We start from the raw sequence: 18,612 nt of genomic DNA, 5'->3' as shown, positions 1-18,612 counted from the left end.
AAAGAGGAAATTGTCCCAAGTCTAGTTTTTCCAAGACGTCTTGAATCTCTCTTGCATTTTCCTCTATCCATTAAGAAGGATCTTAGCATAAATGCCAACACTCAGGTGGCTACACTCCTGTGAGATGACTAATAGCTTGTCTCTTAGAAAGTCTTGCCAAATCACAGAATCATGGAATCATCAGAGTTGGAAGGGACCTCTAGAGATCATCTACTCCAACTCCCCTGCTAAAGCAGGAACGCCTAAAACACATCACTCAGGACTACACAGGCGGGTCTTGAAAATCTTCAGAGAAAGGGACTCCACAACCTCTCTGGGCAGCCTGTTCCAGGGCTCTGTCACCCTCACCATAAAGAAGTTTTTCTTCATATTTGAATGGAACTTCCTATGTTCTAGCTTGTGACCATTGCCCCTCAACTGTTGCCTCAAATAAGTAAAACAGAGTACAAATCAAAACCATTATCTTTAAAATTAAGTAATTTAAAAGATCATGTAAGACAGTAAGTAAGACATTTGTTCCGCTAATTTTAATGGAATTAGGATTTTATCTGTGATTTATACAGAAAATATGGTAGAATGAATGGTATTGGTTTTATATGCTCACCTCAGAGTGTTTTATAAGAAACATTGTTTATTCTTTACTGTTGCAATGGTGAATGGTTTAAAATATATGTTTAGAGCAATCAGTATAATGATGAATTTATTTGTTTGTTTCTCAATCAGCTAGGATTTATACATACATGTTGGAGAAGTCTCGTGTCATTATGCAGCCTCTCAACCAGAGTAATTTTCATGTTTTTTACTTGATGATGGATGGGCTGTCTGCTGAAGAAAAATACACCCTGTACCTCAGTAATTTGTCTGCACACAGGTAGGAAAACAACTTTATATTTAGTATCAATATTTTTCTTATTTTAGTGCCTCTTTTCTGTTGAAGTCCTCCTCCAATAGGTAATATGTGTTGTAACTTTTCAGTGAGGTCTAAAATTATTTATCATTGAGTACCTGTTTGTGAAGATTTAATTCTGGAGTACATGTACACCCTCTTAAAAAGATCAGACTATTATATCTGTTAGGATTATTGCCTTAAAGGATAAAAAGGAAGGAAACTTCTTAGCTATTTTTCTATTTTCTGTGGACTAGAATAGGTCTGTTCTTTTTTTTTTTTTTCCTCTTTTTTTTTTTTCCCTAATGAAACGTTTGGTCTTCAGGAAACATTGTTTTATTAAAATTAGACTTTTCCTATGGACTATTTTGATTTTGATGAAATGCCACTCTCTGTAACTGATAACTCCTTTTTCATTTTGATATTTACTTTACTTCATGTTATTAAGAAAAACCAAAACAGAGTTTTGATTGATTTGAAAACAAGGATAGGATTCAATACCAAACACCTAAAATTAAGTCTTCGTGTGTGTCTCCACGTGAGCTGTTGTCTTGGCTTCCATTTGCAATCAAAGGAGATTGAGTCTCAGCTCTATATAGAGATACATGTAGATGTGTGCTTTCAGGGTGAACTGAACCACATTTGTGGCTTCATAAACTGCTGACTACATCCCCTTTAATAGTAAAAGCTTAAATATAAAAATCTGTATATAGATACCTAAATGTAGTGCGTTTAAGACTGAATGTACTCCTAGGGCTGAATACACTCCAAAATTGTAATATAAGTGGAAGTTTCTGCTTTATCGGGAAGTATCTCAAAATGTATTAATTTAGATTCTTTTCATATTCCTGATTTAAATATTTTGGCTTTCTTTCTTCAGTCTTTCCTAAGAAGTATCACTGAAATGAGAGAATCCTATTTGGCATTAATGATCATCTCTTAAATTGGCTAAGGTTATAATGACTATAGTGAGTAACTGTAAAAAGACCAATAGTAATGCAAATGATGTAAAATGAGTGTTTTGAGTTTTTCAAATCTAAGTCTTTTTCCCATGGATTTTTCTCTCAACTTTTCTATCTTCTGTTCTGGCCAGTACTTGAATAAAATAGTATTCCTTGATTTCTATTTGTAAATAGAAAAATACTACATTAATTTTTATAGAAAAAACTTACTTGATTCTGATTTTTTTCTTAAACACAAGTCTTCATACTACTGTTGCTTGGTAATGTTTAAGCTGTTAGCACTTTGGGTTTTATACAGAATAATGTAATGCATTAGCTCTGAAGAAACCTGAAGCTAAGTTGCTTTACTAAAAATTATTCACTTCAAAGTGGGGGGAGAGAAAGAGTTAAATTCTGTGTTTGAAATCCTTTGAAGGCTTTGTAGACCAAAAGGATTCTGAGCTCCCGATCATTAATTTATTCCTATTCTAGCAAAAGTTGTTTGGAATCACTCAGTTTATTCAGAAAATGAAACAGTTTGAAGTCACTTTGCAAGAAGTTCCAACAGGAAAGAACTTAGCAAAAACCTGAATAATTAGATTCACATGAACAAAGCTTTATCTGATAAGATACCTGATAAGCATCCAAAAAGAACAAATAGTATTTTTAAATAGATGTCTGAACATTGCAGTGCCAACTCTTTAGAAGTAATTTATAGCTGAACATTTGCATAAAGCTGCTTTTATCAATAAAGCTTTGCTTTGGCTACATAGAGTAGATTTTATCTTGCATTATTGAGAGAGTGTTTGAGCCAAATATTTCTTACCTTAAACTCTTGACTGTAGTAGTTCAGTGGGCCAGATCTTTCTTGGTTGATAGAGTTAAACAAGGGGTGAATTTTTACTGCATCAAACTCATACATGAATCAGGAAGGCAGGATTTGGCCTCTGTTATAAATTAATTATTTCTGGCTTAGTCAAATTTAGATGAGATCATATCTTTCTGGTAACATCAATGAGTGAATTTGTCATGTTTTCTTTAAGCAAGTGTAATCTTGACTCTAATAGTAAATTTAATTAGATAACAGCCCTTTTGAAACTACAGGTGGTTCATGCCCAACTGTTTTTTTGATAATTTTTCTGTTCCTCTTTGTGCCATTTAATGTTACACCTTTATGTAGAAGATTGAACAATTTTAGTAAATAGTGGCTGTTAAGATCACAAGATACCCCTATTTTTTCATTGTTTGCTTAAGCCATTTAAATATGAGAAATGAGACATAGTATTGGGCTTTTATTCTCATTTTAAATAAAAGTCAGTCAAAGTAGGATTCTCAATAGTAGTTACTGTTAGACTTGGTGCTGTAAAAGGTGAGGGGTAGTTCATGTATTAAGCAGTATATAATCCTGGATTAAGAGTTAATGTAAATAAGGGAAAATCCCTCCCCTTTGGAGTCACTGAGAGTTTCGGTAGGGCTGGGGTTTTACCCCAATGTGTGGATGGACTTCTTAGGTTGTAATTCTGTGGTGTTTGGTGCCGTCCTGAGAGGGAGCTTTAGCTCAGAATCATAAATGTACGTTCTTACAAGTGTTACGACTGCTAAAGCATCATATGAAGACAAATAGCTGGACAGCTTCTTTTGAACCAATATTCAACTAGAATCCTAAAGTAGCAAGACATCTAAATCTATGTAGGGAGGGATCTGAATCCATCCCATCGTATATACATGTGGGTCATGATGGATAAAGACAGAAGCAATTCCTGCAAGGTAAGATCATTTTTCAAGATTTAGCAGGGGGAGCGTGTCACAAACGGAGAGACAGTTTCAAAAGGGCAAGTCAGGCTTTTTGATTGACAACTACTCCCGGGTATTCATTACATTCAGAAGCTGGTTTTTATTAGCAGATTCTTGATTGAAATTTCCCAAATTTCTGTTAACCTGGTGTGTTTATATTTGTTTATCTTGATGGTGACATGTAATACAGTGAGATTAGAGATGTGAAGTTATATTCTCATTTTGCTCTTGACTTGCTCTTTTTTTTTTTTTTTGTGGGTGCTGATACGGTCTGTTACTGCAAGCATTGGTTTAGCCTCATACTAAGAGTACGTATTAGCTTTTCTAGCACATTTAGTCTCATAGTTACAGTAGGTACTACCTTGGTGATAAATCGTGCAACCAGAGTGAAACAGAGAGCAAAGAAGAGGGGTGCTAGTGGTGCTAGTGATCTTCAACTCTGGTAAAGAAAGGATACTAAAAGGAGAGATCACAAACTTAGGAAAGAAAAAATGTGGGAAATATCTTACAGAAAAAAGGTGAAAAGACCTGCTATTATTTTTGTGTTCTTTTGTTTCTTTTTTTTTTTTTTTTTGTGGGTGCTGATACGGTCTGTTACTGCAAGCATTGGTTTAGCCTCATACTAAGAGTACGTATTAGCTTTTCTAGCACATTTAGTCTCATAGTTACAGTAGGTACTACCTTGGTGATAAATCGTGCAACCAGAGTGAAACAGAGAGCAAAGAAGAGGGGTGCTAGTGGTGCTAGTGATCTTCAACTCTGGTAAAGAAAGGATACTAAAAGGAGAGATCACAAACTTAGGAAAGAAAAAATGTGGGAAATATCTTACAGAAAAAAGGTGAAAAGACCTGCTATTATTATCGTGGGCCAATTGCTTCATATTATCATTGACATTCCAAAGCTACAGTATATATAACAATATGAGAATGTCTTTGTGTAATAGGTGTGTGTAAGATACTCAAACCTACTGTCATTAAAAATCATATCATTACATTTGTATATGTATATTAGAAACATAGCTTAAGGATGCTTAACTATGGAAATTATTTCAGAAACGATGGTGAGTTTGGCAGCTGTTCAACTTGATGTCACCTTTTTCAGTTTAAACAAAGTTGCTAGTTCTAATTGATTGTACTGTTATGGCTTCCAGTAGCATAGGCAAACTTGATACAGAGCTCTCAGTATTGTAAAGTGACTCTGACAGGCACTTTTTAGTCTTCCCTTGTAATGTCAGATCTTTGTCAGTCAACATTTATACCTTGAAATATACTGCTTGTATCAGCTTTAAGCCAGGGAAAATGTTAATATGCACAATCATAGGGTCAGGGGGTGCATTTTGTGTTTATATTTTCAGACTTCTGTTCCCAGATGTGCAAAACTTTCTCCCATAGAATAGTGGTGTGCACTGCAGTGTGTGCACTCTCTGCCTGTATTATTTCTCTCACACCTTAAAAAGCAGTGAAACTCTTCTGCAATGATAGCTGTACATCAGTTCACACAACTGGGGTATCTTCTTTTACAGTTTTTCAGTGCAGGTGCCCTCTTCACTGTCCATAAGAAAACTTTCTATTAATTTAATGTATAAAGTAGTAATTTTAGTGATCAAATTTCTCAATAAAATCTAAACTGATCAAAAGCTCTTTGCTAGATCATTGAAGAAAACATTCTCAACTCTGAAGAATAAGGATGATCTTCAAAAGGGGCTTAGAGATTACAGTGAGGGAAAGTAAACGGTATAGATAAGATCCCAGTAGACATTTTTAAGAAGCATTACGTACAAAGCCTTATGTCTGATTTTTTTAATGCGCTTCCAGTCATCATCTTTTCTAACAAGCACTAAAACAATTTGTGGAAAATGGTGATCATTCTAGCATTATCCATATTGATCCCCGCTCCCTCTCGCACAAAAGAGCTCAAGATGAGAATTGTCACGATTGTGAGTGACCACTTACTCCGACTTTCCCTAATTCAACATACTTAGGAGGCAATGTCTTCATTTTCTAGCTGCTATAGGTATAAAGCCAGGAAGATATTGTATGTTTTCATGCCTTCTATCTTTCTTTTCTTTCCTTTGTTCTTTGGATGCCATTTTTCTTTCCGATCATTTGATTATTTTCTCATTTAAAATGCAACAAAAAGAAATCATTCTTGAAAAAAACAGTTTTCCATATCTGTGCCGTTTGTCTACAAATGTAGCTGTGGCAGCCTAATGATACATGGTTAATTCATAGAGGAAATTTTTTTATTAATTAGTCCCACATAACTGGAAAATTAGGTATTTTAGGGATGTTCCAGTTCTCTGATATTCCATACTCTTTCCTTGTATTCAAGCCTGATGATCACTTTTTTCCTCATAGATACTCCCTTTGATTTAAACTTTCAGTACCCACATAGACCAGCTGTGTCCATAAAAATTCACAGAGGTGGTTACACAATACCATTTTGTTCTCTTTGCTTCACAAATTACCTGTTGCTGATACCTGTGTCTGATGACTAGTGGGAAATCCAAACAAGTGGTAGATCTGTCTTACAAAATTGGTTGGATCTAAATACTATGAATGAAATAACTAAATCAGGAAGGGTTACATCAGATTTTCCCATGGGTGGTAATCCTGCTGGAATAACAATTTCTATATGAAGTGCCAAGTTACATCACTTTACCAAATTGCTATTAGACTTTGTGTGCTGAATCTCAGCATAAGTTAGTTGTACCAAAATTCTCAGTCTCACCCCAATAAAGTCTCATATTGAGGCTCAATGAATTTCATTGTTGAGGATCAACTTTGTTTTAAAATTCTGCTGACAGAATAAAGCTCCAGGCAATCAGGAAAGTGGCATTCATTGTATTTAAATTTAGGTGGAGGGTAAAGATCAGACTCAGAGGTTCCTCAGCTGTGTTTCACTTTTCCATTGTGGGAGGTATTGGCAGAGGAGGAGGAAAAAAGCTGTGATAAGCTTACCGTCCCTGCAGCTGAATGGCCAGGAGGGTCAAGTCCTTCTAGTTCTGCTTGGCCAAAAGCCCTTCCTAATTCTTCTGTGCAAATCCTAGCAGCCTATCACTTCTACTTTTCTTTAAACATTATCTCTTCTCATGCACATCCAGGGAAATCATACTAGGTGAGACTTTTTGAACCTTGAAATGATTCTCTAGTGCTAGTGACAGTTTTGCTAAACCTCCTTTGAGTTGTGAGTTTTCAGTGCCTTTTCCAGGATGTAAGTAATTCTGTGTCATGGCCAGAGAGGAGCTGGGACACATGCTGCACTCAGCGGGTCCAGGGATGATGAGTGGGGTGAGACACTACTCAGAGAGCTGAGCAGGCCCGTGAGGATAGGGACAGAGACCAGGCCAGGATATAAGCCCACAGGTAGGGATCAAGGGGATCTATGGCTGGGCACAGGAGCATCTGACCCTTATCAGGCCAGCAACAAGGCCCAACACTTGAGCTCAAAAGCTGATTCTGAGCCAAGGTGGTGGGGGGGTGGGGGGTGTGTGTGTCCTAAAAAGGCTTCTTGCACAGCCCAAGCAGCTAAACCCTTGAGAGAGCACAGGGCATTCAAAACCCCTGCAGAATCATAAAAGATCTTTCATCAAATTTTAATGAGAGTTAATGAATATCTATTTTTTTTTTGCCACATTATCAAAAAAAACCAGCTAAATCTTCAACGTTCTCTATTAATTGTTCTCCTTTGCATAAGCATATTTTCTTCGATATGTGTCTTTTCTTTAGCCTATTGCCTGTAAACTTGTACTTAACTAACACTTTCAGTACATGGTAACTCTTCTGACAACAATTAAGCTAATGATTCAATTCATAGTTTGTGTGTCACCCTAAGCTTTTTTTGCCGTGGATCTTTTGGCATTTAAGTTTTCAGTAAAGATGTGGGTGAAGAAGAAAAACCTGAATCAGTCTCCCACTTCCTTTTCCTTTCCAAACCTATTTTTTATCTTGCATTAAATCATACAGGTAACTTATCATTCATTTCTGCTTTCTTTATGTTCATTTTCCTATACTGAGCATTGATCACTCTACTAACACACAAACCAAGACCTTCAAAAATTAGAAGTGCACTTGATATTTTTTGAGTGATAAGGAATTTTAGAGACTGGATGACTATGTATTGGTGATTCTCAAAGGCAATGTTTGAAATTTATCATCTTGCGGTTATCCTACTGCAACATACTTTTGTAATGAATGCTGAGTAGAAAGTTAATTTTCAAATTGTTATACTGTGATTATTCTAGAAAAAGTTTTACCTTGCCAGAATTAACTCTGGACCACTCTGAGAAAAAGTCTTCTGAGAAAAAAATCTGTCTTCGGGTAGCCAAGCTACATTCAATTTCATTTCATACCTAATGCAATTGCCTTTTTTTTTTTTCTTTTTCCTGTTTGTAAACATTTTGCATAACAGATGAGGGGTTTAGCGGTGAAGATTAGATTATTGTGAAATAAGATTGTATGAGACACTTTCTGAAGTCATTAGAATTTTTGAAAATATTTCTTATAAGTTCAAAAGCTTTCTTATATCTCAGATGTCTCAAAGTAATATACCTTGAATTTATGTGTGCATGCACATATATACACATACCAAATGTATTTATACTCAACTTTTTCTTCCATTTCTCTGATTTTTCCATGTTCTCTCTTCTCTTGCAAAGGTCTAAATTGGAAACTAGCATTCAAATTCTGGTTGAACAAGTAAATCTGTATTTTTTTTGCCACTGTACAATTTTTCCTGTCCTAACTTGATTAAATGGAGTGCAGTCCTTTTCTCTGAAAAGTTTGCATTTTAAATACATTAACACTTCTAAGGCAGTGCAGTGTTATGTGCAAGCTATGCACGTAAAAGCACGTAACGTATGCCTAGAACAGCGAAGGACCATTGAGGCATAAAGACTTTTCAAGCGTGCTTTGCAGACTTTCTAAATAATGGGGTAATGTGAAGATGCAGTTTCAAACACAGATTTCAAAAACTGAGGGAGTTAAATCTCAGTTAATTTTGATGGAATTCGTTTCAGTACAATGGGAGAGTATGGATAGATGAAGCCCTAGAAAAAGGTGAAAGTAGTTCTTTTTTGGTTTGGCTTTTTTTTTGTTTTTAAACTATGTGGTGGCAAATAATATAAAAATTCTACACTTCTATCAGTGTAGATCTTCCTGATATGATTTACTTATATCTCAGCTGTCTAGTGAAAAACTTCTACTGTGAACATTTGTTTCTTAGCTATCCTCATACAGTACTACTGTGAAAATCTGATTCGCAACCAGTAGTACTATTTTAAGGACAAGATCTGTAGATTCTGAATGAAACAAGGCAATTTCATTTATTTAGATTCCAGTGAGGTCTGACAGCTGAACTACACCGGCATGTTACTAGAAAGGTAATGGGAAAAGGAGAAGCAGATATATTTATCTGAGATTCTGGAGCAGGTTTAAATTTGTTTCAGTGACTTTTACATATATGTAACCTGGAATAAGTTCAACATCAAAAGAATTGTCTAAATTTTCTCTGTTGTCTTTTGCTTTTGTTTTGTTTACTTCTGCTGCATACCATTTATTCTTTTCCTGTTTATCCCATATTTACTGATGTTTGAATTTTTCACTTTTTTTTTTTTTTGAGGTTGAATCTTCTTTATAGTGTGTATAACATACATATATTCCAGCAAAATATTGTTTCCCATTGTTCACTTTATTGTATTTTTCCCTGCCGTCTTAAAACTTCAGCCTCCACTTTCCTTTTATTTCAACTGGTAACAGTCTTACTCCAGTACTCTTACTGTTTTTAATTTTCCTTTGTATTCCTTATTCATGCAGGTTTTCTGAGTAAATAGAGTTCATGAGATTATTAAAATGGTTTTACATTTTTTCCTCCCTAGAAATGAACGGGTTGAACCAAAAGGAACATTTTCTTTTCCTTAGATCTCATTTTCTTATCCTATTCTTTGAAATTCAGGCTCGGTTAATTTCTTGGAGCATGGTCTTCAGGCATCAGTGTTGTTCTTAACACTTCAAAGAAGGAAGGGGTGAGAGGCGACACCAGTAAATGGCTGATGTATGTGATTTGTTTTGCTGGATAGAAATAATCATAATCAGTTTTGTTGAGGATGGACACCAGAAAAAAAAATAAATGTTGTATTAAGATACATCTTCATGTTTTAAAGTGATATTTATTAAACAGAACTGATTTTACCTACTTTTAGTGTAACATGTTACAATACATGTTTTCAGATATATCTGAGATCTGAAATACAACAAAGTGTAACTAAGTTTGGGATTTTTTTGCATCCAATATTGATTTTTTAAAAGCTTTACTCTCTCGTCTTATTCATCTCATTTTTCTATTTCATGTACTTCAATTCTGTTCAGCTAAACTTTTAGACAAAGTCTCTCATAATTTAGGTTTAGTATCTCTTTTTTTAGGATTATGCTCTCATATTTTAATGAAAATTAGGTGGAACTCTAAGCAGTCTATTAGTTTCGAGAAGCTAAGAATTTTTTCAGTGTTTTTTATTGGGGCAGGTATGATGACTGGATCATGTAGACGAAAACTTCCTCCATAAGATCATCATGTGCACCTTAATATTCAGGAAATAGCTTAGAATAGTGTTGGCAATAAAGTTAATATTATACAATATCTTTCTGAAAATTGACTACGTTTTCTCTGTCTTAAACCCCCTTTTTCTGTGAGATGTTTGTGGACACTTGTGTCCTACAAGGTACATTACTAGGAGGTTAACAATGCAATTACAGAAGATATAATCAGGATCACAGCTTAGGTTTTCAAAACAAAACTGAAATATTCATTGGTGTCATCTGCTTTATTTTGCAAATTAAGTGGTTATTTTTCTATTTACAGATACCTACACCTCATGCATAAAGTATACCTCTATGTTATTAACTTTATTTCACAATACTTGTTTTGAGCATATGGCTGTGCAGTTGTTTTGAGTGGTTCATCCTGAATTCAGGGTTAGTTACATACACACCTGCACACTTGCATTCTAATTACATGTCAAGATATCTAAAACAGTATTTTTCTACTTGAAAGCAGTGGTACCTTAGCTTTGGATTTTGATGTTTAATTTATTGATTCCAGTTTCAACATTAGCTGCTTTTGACATTACTGCTCTATTCCCAAAGGATCCTTGAAGAAAATATAGCTTCAGTTATGTTTAATAATCATTAGTTTACATGAAATTCAAGAATATTTTTTATTTAACAAAGTGGAGATAGTAAAATAAGTCTGAGACTGAGCTCAGCGTCTTTGTCTTAGGCCCCAAGTGGACTTGTTACTTGTCTGGCTTTCAGAATAAATGCTACAGAAATTCTGCTTTGTTTGAGAGTGTAAGTCTGAAACTCATATTCCTTTGGGTATTTTCTTTCAGTTGATGTTAACGATTGCCTCTTCATTTTATCATTCTTCATACATATTGATTGAATAGTGACAGAGGATGTACAGCACTCCATTGGCAAATTCTCAGAAATAAAGAAATAATTCATTATGATTACCTCTTTTCAACAGCTGTTTTTCTCTCCATCATAATTCCAATAAGCCAAAGGTGTAGAACTAACTATGTGTAAATAAACAAATGAGATGTTTTTTCAGGAATAAACTGTCTGTTTACAGTGGTATGGTAAAGCAAAGGCACTCCTTGTATTTCTGAATTGTCCTAAAGGAACTCAGATGTCTGGTAATCTGGTATTTTACATCCTCTTAGTGCCGATGAGCAGTTAAGAACTGAAAAAATAACATCAGAGTATACAAATCCACTTTGTCTTTTGCCTTTTTGTAGCTCTCATCAGTTTACTTCTGCATGTTCAATTTTAATCCACAAACTTGCATTTACTTCGTTTAACTTGGCATGATACCATTTGCAATCTCTTTCATTGAGACAGTCTTTTTCTTTCTTGTCTCCTTTTGGGCAAGCACAATACAGAAGCACATGCAGAAAACAAGAGGAGAAAAATCTGTCTGTGGCATGAAAGATAAAGTGTAGGAGGCAGGAAGAAAATGAAATCTGTTTAATCCAAGAGAAAGAAACAAACTTGATAATTAAGAGCACCGGGATTTACAGAATCTACTGAAGACAGGACATATATCTGTCTTAGTTTTAACAGAAAACTAAAGATAGAATAGAAATTGATTTGGAATAAATTACTTAAAATGGAGAAAGAAAATGCAAAAATAAATATCACGTGAACCAGGTGACTTTCCAATTTGTTGGGAATTATGTTGGTGAGTATCTTACACCTTAAAGTTTCTGGGCCAAGTTCAACCTTTTGTTGGGAAAAATAAATCTCCAGAGATCTGTGGGAGATATATCTATATTGAGGTTAAATTTGGTCCTCTGTTCAAGAAATTAATTGCTGACTGTTTAGGCAGCCCACCACTATTTCACGTCAGACTGAAAATGGATGTAGCTCCAAGGGATGAGATTGCTGTAGAAACCCCAGCTTAAAAGTAGATGTGATTACTCACTTATAAAATGCTAGAGAAGCTCATTTGGCTTTTAGTTTAAGTACAAAATATGTCTCTGCACTTTACTAGGATGCTAATCGGCTCATTTGTGGGGGGAGATTCAGTGGATTCAGCTCCTGAAACCACTTAGCTCTTACATTGCATAAATCTCGAGCGATAATATAGTTCTGCAATTTATATTTCAAAAAGTCACTCTTAGAATCATCCTGATACAATTACTGTAGATGAATTTCCAGTCAGGAATGGCTCATTTAAGAAATTGATATTGGCATACGGAAGCCCCAGTCATTGAACCCAGCTCATCTCAACTTAATGTGAGATCTAAGAGAGACGATACCTCTCACCATTGTTTGAACTTACGGTCTTCACTGAGCTCCCTGAGCTGGCTTGAATTTTTCACTACACTGGCGTAACTTTACGTTTACTCTGGCCAGCTCTCTCTGAGAAAGTCAGGCAAGGTTAAGCCAAAGTGTAGTGTAGTTTTCTTCCTGTGGTTCGTTCATTAATCATAACTCAAAATGACCCTTACACTGAGGTTAAACCTGATTGTGTCAGGTTAGTGCCATTCACAGTTTCTTTGGATTCCTGCTGGATTTGCACTTGGACTTTTTGCAGTTAAAATATATAGTTAAAATATAGCTAATCAAATGGGCTTTTGTCTAAAAGCTTACAAGTAACCAAAGTCTTCTGTTTATGTTAATTGAGCACTAATACCAGAAGGTGTTAGGATCTGAGTTTTATACAGCTCCTAAAAATGGCAGCTCTATCAGTCTTGGCTTCTCAAGTTGTTTTAGGCAATATAATGCTGGGTAGAATAGTGCAGGAACATTTTGTACTGAATCACCCATTCCCCAGATGATCATTGGAACTTCTTTATTCTGCATATAGGTCTTGTTTGTCTCCAGTTAGTTTATGACACATCTCTTGGAATCATGGCACAAATTGTTATTGCTGCAGCTTAGTACAGTACAATATAAATCATATGAAACTTGATGTACTCAGTGGTTGATATTCAAAAGTAAACAAAAATACTTTCAAGTATATTTGCAATAGTTTCAAGTCACCTTTGATTGGCAGCCAACAGATGTGAAATAGTACAGAGGGGTTTGGGATGCTTAATAATTTTCATACATATATTAGCCTTTCTAACCAGGGAAAGCTGTATTTTTATCAGATCTGTGCAAACATCACTCCCGATCAGACAAGGAGACACAATGGGGAGAGCTGAAGGGGAGTAGCTCGTAGTGTTTCGGGGAAGAAATGTGTATGAGGTTCTGTGCTTCCTAACACACCATTTTGGTCTGTGACCTGTCTGTGCTTATAAGGCCTTTGCTTATCTGATTTGAAGTTTCAACATTTCTTCCATAGTAGAAATACAGGTGAGAAAAATTGTTAGAACAAATCCAGTTTGCATAAAGAACTATGTAAACCAAGAAAGTCTTCAGAAATGAAAACTTAGTAGAAATTTTCTGCGGACTAAAATGATGGGAAAGGGCACTGAAACAATGTAGGAATACCATTTGACAAACAAACTGCATTTATAACCATAATTGCAGAGAAGTGTAACTTCTGGCTTATGACAAATGCTGGCACCTTCTTATTTCTGCTTTAACCTTTATGAAATTTTAACATAACCAAATCATTAAATGGGTAGAAATCAGTTTACTGAGATGGTGTTGCAGCTTAGTATTCAACTTACACAGTAATTGCAGTGTTTATTTTGGCACTAGTACAGTGACGCCAACTTCCTGATCTGCTTTGTTCATCCCAGATGAGGATCACAAAGACTAAGAACACAGTAATCATTTGTGGAAAAAAATCTGTGGCTTTTCACAGTAAAACCTAATAATAAAAAGATACTATTAAAAAGAAAAATAATTAATTTAGTGAAATAATTTGTTGGAAAACAATTGGAGACTGTCCTATGTCATTAAAATTTTCCAGTAAGGAATAAAACACAAAGAAAGTCTATATGACCCTTCTTTGATATGTTTTCCTATTGAAATCATTGTTCACTTTATTTTCTATCACTTTCCTCATGGGTTAAAACTACTGCTGCAAGAGTTTGTACATTTTTATCCTAACATTTCTGGGTATTTATTTGTGTTTGCTTCTGTATAACTAATGTCTTTGGTTTCAGGTGCAGCTAGAGAAATCAGATTAACTATTAGAGATGCATCTGTACTTTTTTGTACCTGCAGTCCAATTTCCGTCATGCTCTCAGTGATTGCTTTCCTACTGTATTTTCATCTCCATTATGTATATTTGCTGTATTTCCAAACCTAATTCCCTGTTTAAACAGGACTCCTCAATCAGGTAGCAATTAAGAGGAATGGAGCAGCATCTAATAAAATATATACTATGATGTACTTAACTTCAGTGAGTATGTTACGGAGCTGGTTTAGTACTTAAGTCAAAACTGGAACAAATGGAAACATCTTACCAAATTCTAAGGTTCTGTAGTTTATTCTGGAGCCTGTTATTTAAACATAATCCTCTCCAATCTCTTCCCATTCTAGGTTCCCATATACCTTTGGGGAAAAAAAGGGCTACTCTAAGGAATAATTTATTCTTTTATCATCTTTCTTCTGTGTTTATTTTATTTTACTTATTTTGAAAACAATGCATTTGGATACAAACCTAGCCTGCTTATAGATCTGAATTGCATAAAATGCAAATCCCTTTGTGTAAACACAGTGTGGATTTTAGCAATAAGACTCAATGAGGAGTCTCTTTGTCCTGTTTGGATGCACAAACCATGAAAGTACTGAAGTTAACCTGCAATTTCTCTTGATTAGGGAAGGCCAGTTCCTTTCATACAGTATAAAGTCAGTGTAACTTCAGCGCTTAATGCAGGTCTTCGTTGAATTGAGTTCTCAGTGTGCAATCTGTGAAGTCTACTTCAGGTTTGTGGAGCATCCAGCTTACGGGTCTTTAGTACTTTCTGCCTTATGAGAGGCAATGGAAGACACCATGGGAGATTTTGTGTCAGAGCAGCTCATTTGTGAGATTTTACTGGGAGGGCTGAGAAGATGTGAGAGAAATGCACACATGCATCCATCCTATTTCTACTTTTGGCAGTCCTGGAACACACTTGAGACACAAATGGGTCCTGAGGCAGGGGAGGTCTTGCTGAGCATGGGAGAGCAGCCCTGAATTCTCCGTAACTGTACCCTGGGTTCAGCATCGTGTGGCTTGCTGACTGGGAAAAGCAGGAACCTCTGCTTATGTGAAGGGGGTGGACAGTAATGATTGTAGCTGGTTGATTGGTAAATAACATACATAAACGCATATGCATTTATTTAAGTAGAAAGAATATTCTTGCTTTGTAGAACAAGTGGGTAAGTTAGATACTGCACCAACTCATAGTCATATATTGTGTCAGATTTCTTAGCCTGTGATAGGTAAATAAATGTTATTGATTATTAAATATATTAACCCTTCTTAAAAATGTCTCAGTCTTGTGTAAATAATGTATATTTTCCAATATTTCAAAAGTCACTAGAGTAACTAGTGACTTGGGGGGGCCTTAATTTTTTTTGGCCAAGTTAGAGGGCTTTAAAGTGATCTTACTATTCAGAATTGTTTAGTACACCTATTGGAATACAAGTGGCCATACGTGCATATATGGGAAGAAGAGGACTTCTTGTAATTCATCTGATCTGAAACTGATCCATTTCTGCAATCAGCAGTAATATGAAAACATTTTGAAGCTTATTGTCAACATTTTAACTGCGTACTGCTGAAAGTTATAAGCAGGTACCCAAAGCACTTTTTAAAGTTTAGATCTGATACTGTGGCTTTTAACCCAGTAAGCTCTATTTAATGAATCAGCATTTTAACAGTAGCAAATGCTGGTGGATGAATGTCTTGAGGCTCATAAACTTAATGACATCTACCTGGCAACTAGTGCCAAAGTAAGTCTGAACACAGAAATATGAAATTACTCTTGGTTGTAGGAGCAAAGTTCAAACACAATTTCTGAAACATTTCAGGACATGGATTGGACGAGTTTGCACTTGCATGCAGACTGACTTATGTTCTTTACATGTTCAGCAATGCTCAATATTTGCTACTTTTTTATCATCATGGTCCTTATTTTGACTTCAAAATTTTGCTTATGAAGTGATAGTCCACAGAATTACAATCTCGCGAGTGATTCTGCCCTATACAGTACTGAATGATATGAGTCACAGAAATAGTACTACAAGGTATATGCCTTTATTATTTCTTTTAATGTTACCAGAGGTATGAAAAATTCTACTTTGAGTCACTCCTGTTGTGCGTTCAATTTTTCCTTTAATGGAATTATCCTAGATTTACATTTTTATATAATTTTAGGAACAGTAGGCTTGAGTCTCTGATTTAAGCCTATTCCACAGGAATATCAATAATTTTTTTTTTAAAAAGAGAAGTGTACCTGGTTGTAGCCTGAAGACATTTGGCATTTTGAGAATAAAGACCAAGCTGTATTTCTTCATTTTCCATTTGAGTATATCCGCTGTCTGTAAAAATTTATGTACTTCATAATACAGGTACACTTACAGAATTATTTGCAATTTATTCTTATGAAAATGTCAAGGCAAAACTATTTTTGAGCAACACACAGGCTAATATATGCTTTCTGTGCTGAAGCCAGTTTACCAAAGACGTATCTTAAGAGCTGTGTTCTGCATATCACCAAATCTGTCTGTAGTGTTTAATTTATTAATATTATGCTAATACTTTACCTCTTTATATTAATAAAGTTATTCTTACTTTTGAAATGCCAGTTTTGGTGCTTTATTGCACCAGTCATGACCAGAAATCTGTGCACTTAAATGCTTAGCAGTAATTCCATCTCAGTACTACAGTGTAACATGGTTCAAGGGATGTAAAATTTTTTCAAATTGGAACAGGTTTAAAAGCTGGAGACAAAGGAAAAAAAGAGGCAGTAAAATATGCCCCTTTTTCCTCAGAGAAAAAAGCCAGAAGCTATTCGTTATCATGTTATGTAAATGTCTTTTACTTCATTGATGTCAACTGTTTTGCTTTATCTCATTCCTGTTTACATATCAAACAGTACTAAGTGCAAGGCAGCTTTTACTCACTGAACAAAATACATTGTCCTCTCATATTCACATGAGAGATCTAAAGAAATAAAAATGTTTGTTATAATTTCTTATTCTGTGACTTTGCAAATATAATAGAGATTAGTGGAATTTGTTTTTGAAAGGTCATGCCTTGGTTTTATACACTCAATATCCTTCATCCCTGCAGTTTTTAAAATATTCTTAAAAACAGGTAAAGCTATTAAGTCATTCATTCTCAGTCTGGCAAAACAGTCCTTAATTTCGATGTTTAGTTATCCCTAAATTAAGTCTTGGGATTTTGCAAGTAGTCACAGGAATAGCTGACCTTTTAGAAAAAAATTTTATATTTCAGAGAAAAGCTTCAAGTATTCAATGTGAGGACAGTAAACTGACCTGGTGGTAAGAAAACTGGTTTACAAATGGTTGTATTTTGTTTGGAACTAGCGTGTATCTGAGACACTGTAATTTCCACCTTAGCTTAAAGTAAAAAATAACTTATCTGGTGATGTTGAATTTTCAGTGATTACCATTGCGCTTAATCAGGGTCACCACCCTGAGATGAATGGGAAGGAGGGACGGGGACTGCAAAGGCAAAAGCCACACACTTTTCACATGATTGTGCAGGTATATGGTTCATTGGGCAGCACTAATAAGGGGAAGGAAGGGATTTAGCTTGTTAATCCATGCTTCTTAATACAATGTCACATTAAATGACACCTACAACATGTGTATTGACTGTGTTAGAGCTGGAACCTGATTATGAAATATTGCTTCATCCTCCTGTGACGTTGGCTCTCTTGAGAATTTTCTAGCAACAAAGCATCAATTAATGAAGACTTTTTAATAAGAAAAGTCCAATTAAAACTGGCTTTGTTTTAGACTTTATATGAAGGCAGGTAGAGGCAAAAGGTAAAAGTCTGTGTGGCTCATTGTGGAGTGTAGCAGAGAGTGTGTTGGGGCAGTGGTCCGTTTAGGATAATTAGCCTTGCTTGTTATGCTTTCTATACTACACCTAGGTCATATAGGCATAGTTAGGAATCTTTGTGTAATACCGCATTGTATTGTGTAGAAGGAAATGTATAATAAGGTAATATGCCTAGAAATTATGTAGGCAATGCTTAGGGCAGCTTGAAGTCTTGGTCTCTAGTACTGCATATCACCTTCTGTCTAGCTTAAACATCTCATCTGCCTTTCTCTCATAGTGAATCAAAGCTCAACATAGGCTGTCAACCTATAACTTCAAGTTATGCTTCATGTTAACATTTATTACAATACTAAGATTCAGCTTAGTATTATGCTTAGAAGCATGGGTTTGAAGTTAGTGACACATAAATGTTTTGCTGAATTGGGACAATATACTGTCATGGCATATACCATTGTCCTACTTCCCAGTACATGTAAACCTGGCATGCAAAACAAAACAAAAAAAAAAAAAAAAAAA

The 18,612-nt window shown here is 35.3% G+C and overlaps 1 protein-coding gene across 1 annotated transcript in view; it reads left to right on the top strand.

Moving 5' to 3' along the window:
* Positions 1-18,612, top strand: part of MYO16 (myosin XVI) — a 327,773-nt gene that overhangs the window by 155,445 nt on the left and 153,716 nt on the right. Inside the window, exon 16 of the mRNA XM_014944223.1 lies at positions 724-871. Coding sequence (XP_014799709.1) covers positions 724-871 — 148 coding nt within the window. The remainder of the gene's footprint in view (positions 1-723; positions 872-18,612) is intronic.

The sequence above is a fragment of the Calidris pugnax genome, unplaced genomic scaffold, assembly GCF_001431845.1.
Source record: "Calidris pugnax isolate Ruff unplaced genomic scaffold, ASM143184v1 scaffold69, whole genome shotgun sequence".
Taxonomy (NCBI): domain Eukaryota; kingdom Metazoa; phylum Chordata; class Aves; order Charadriiformes; family Scolopacidae; genus Calidris; species Calidris pugnax.
Note: the sequence above shows the minus strand (reverse complement) of the source record. Positions and strands in the feature narration are given on the sequence as shown.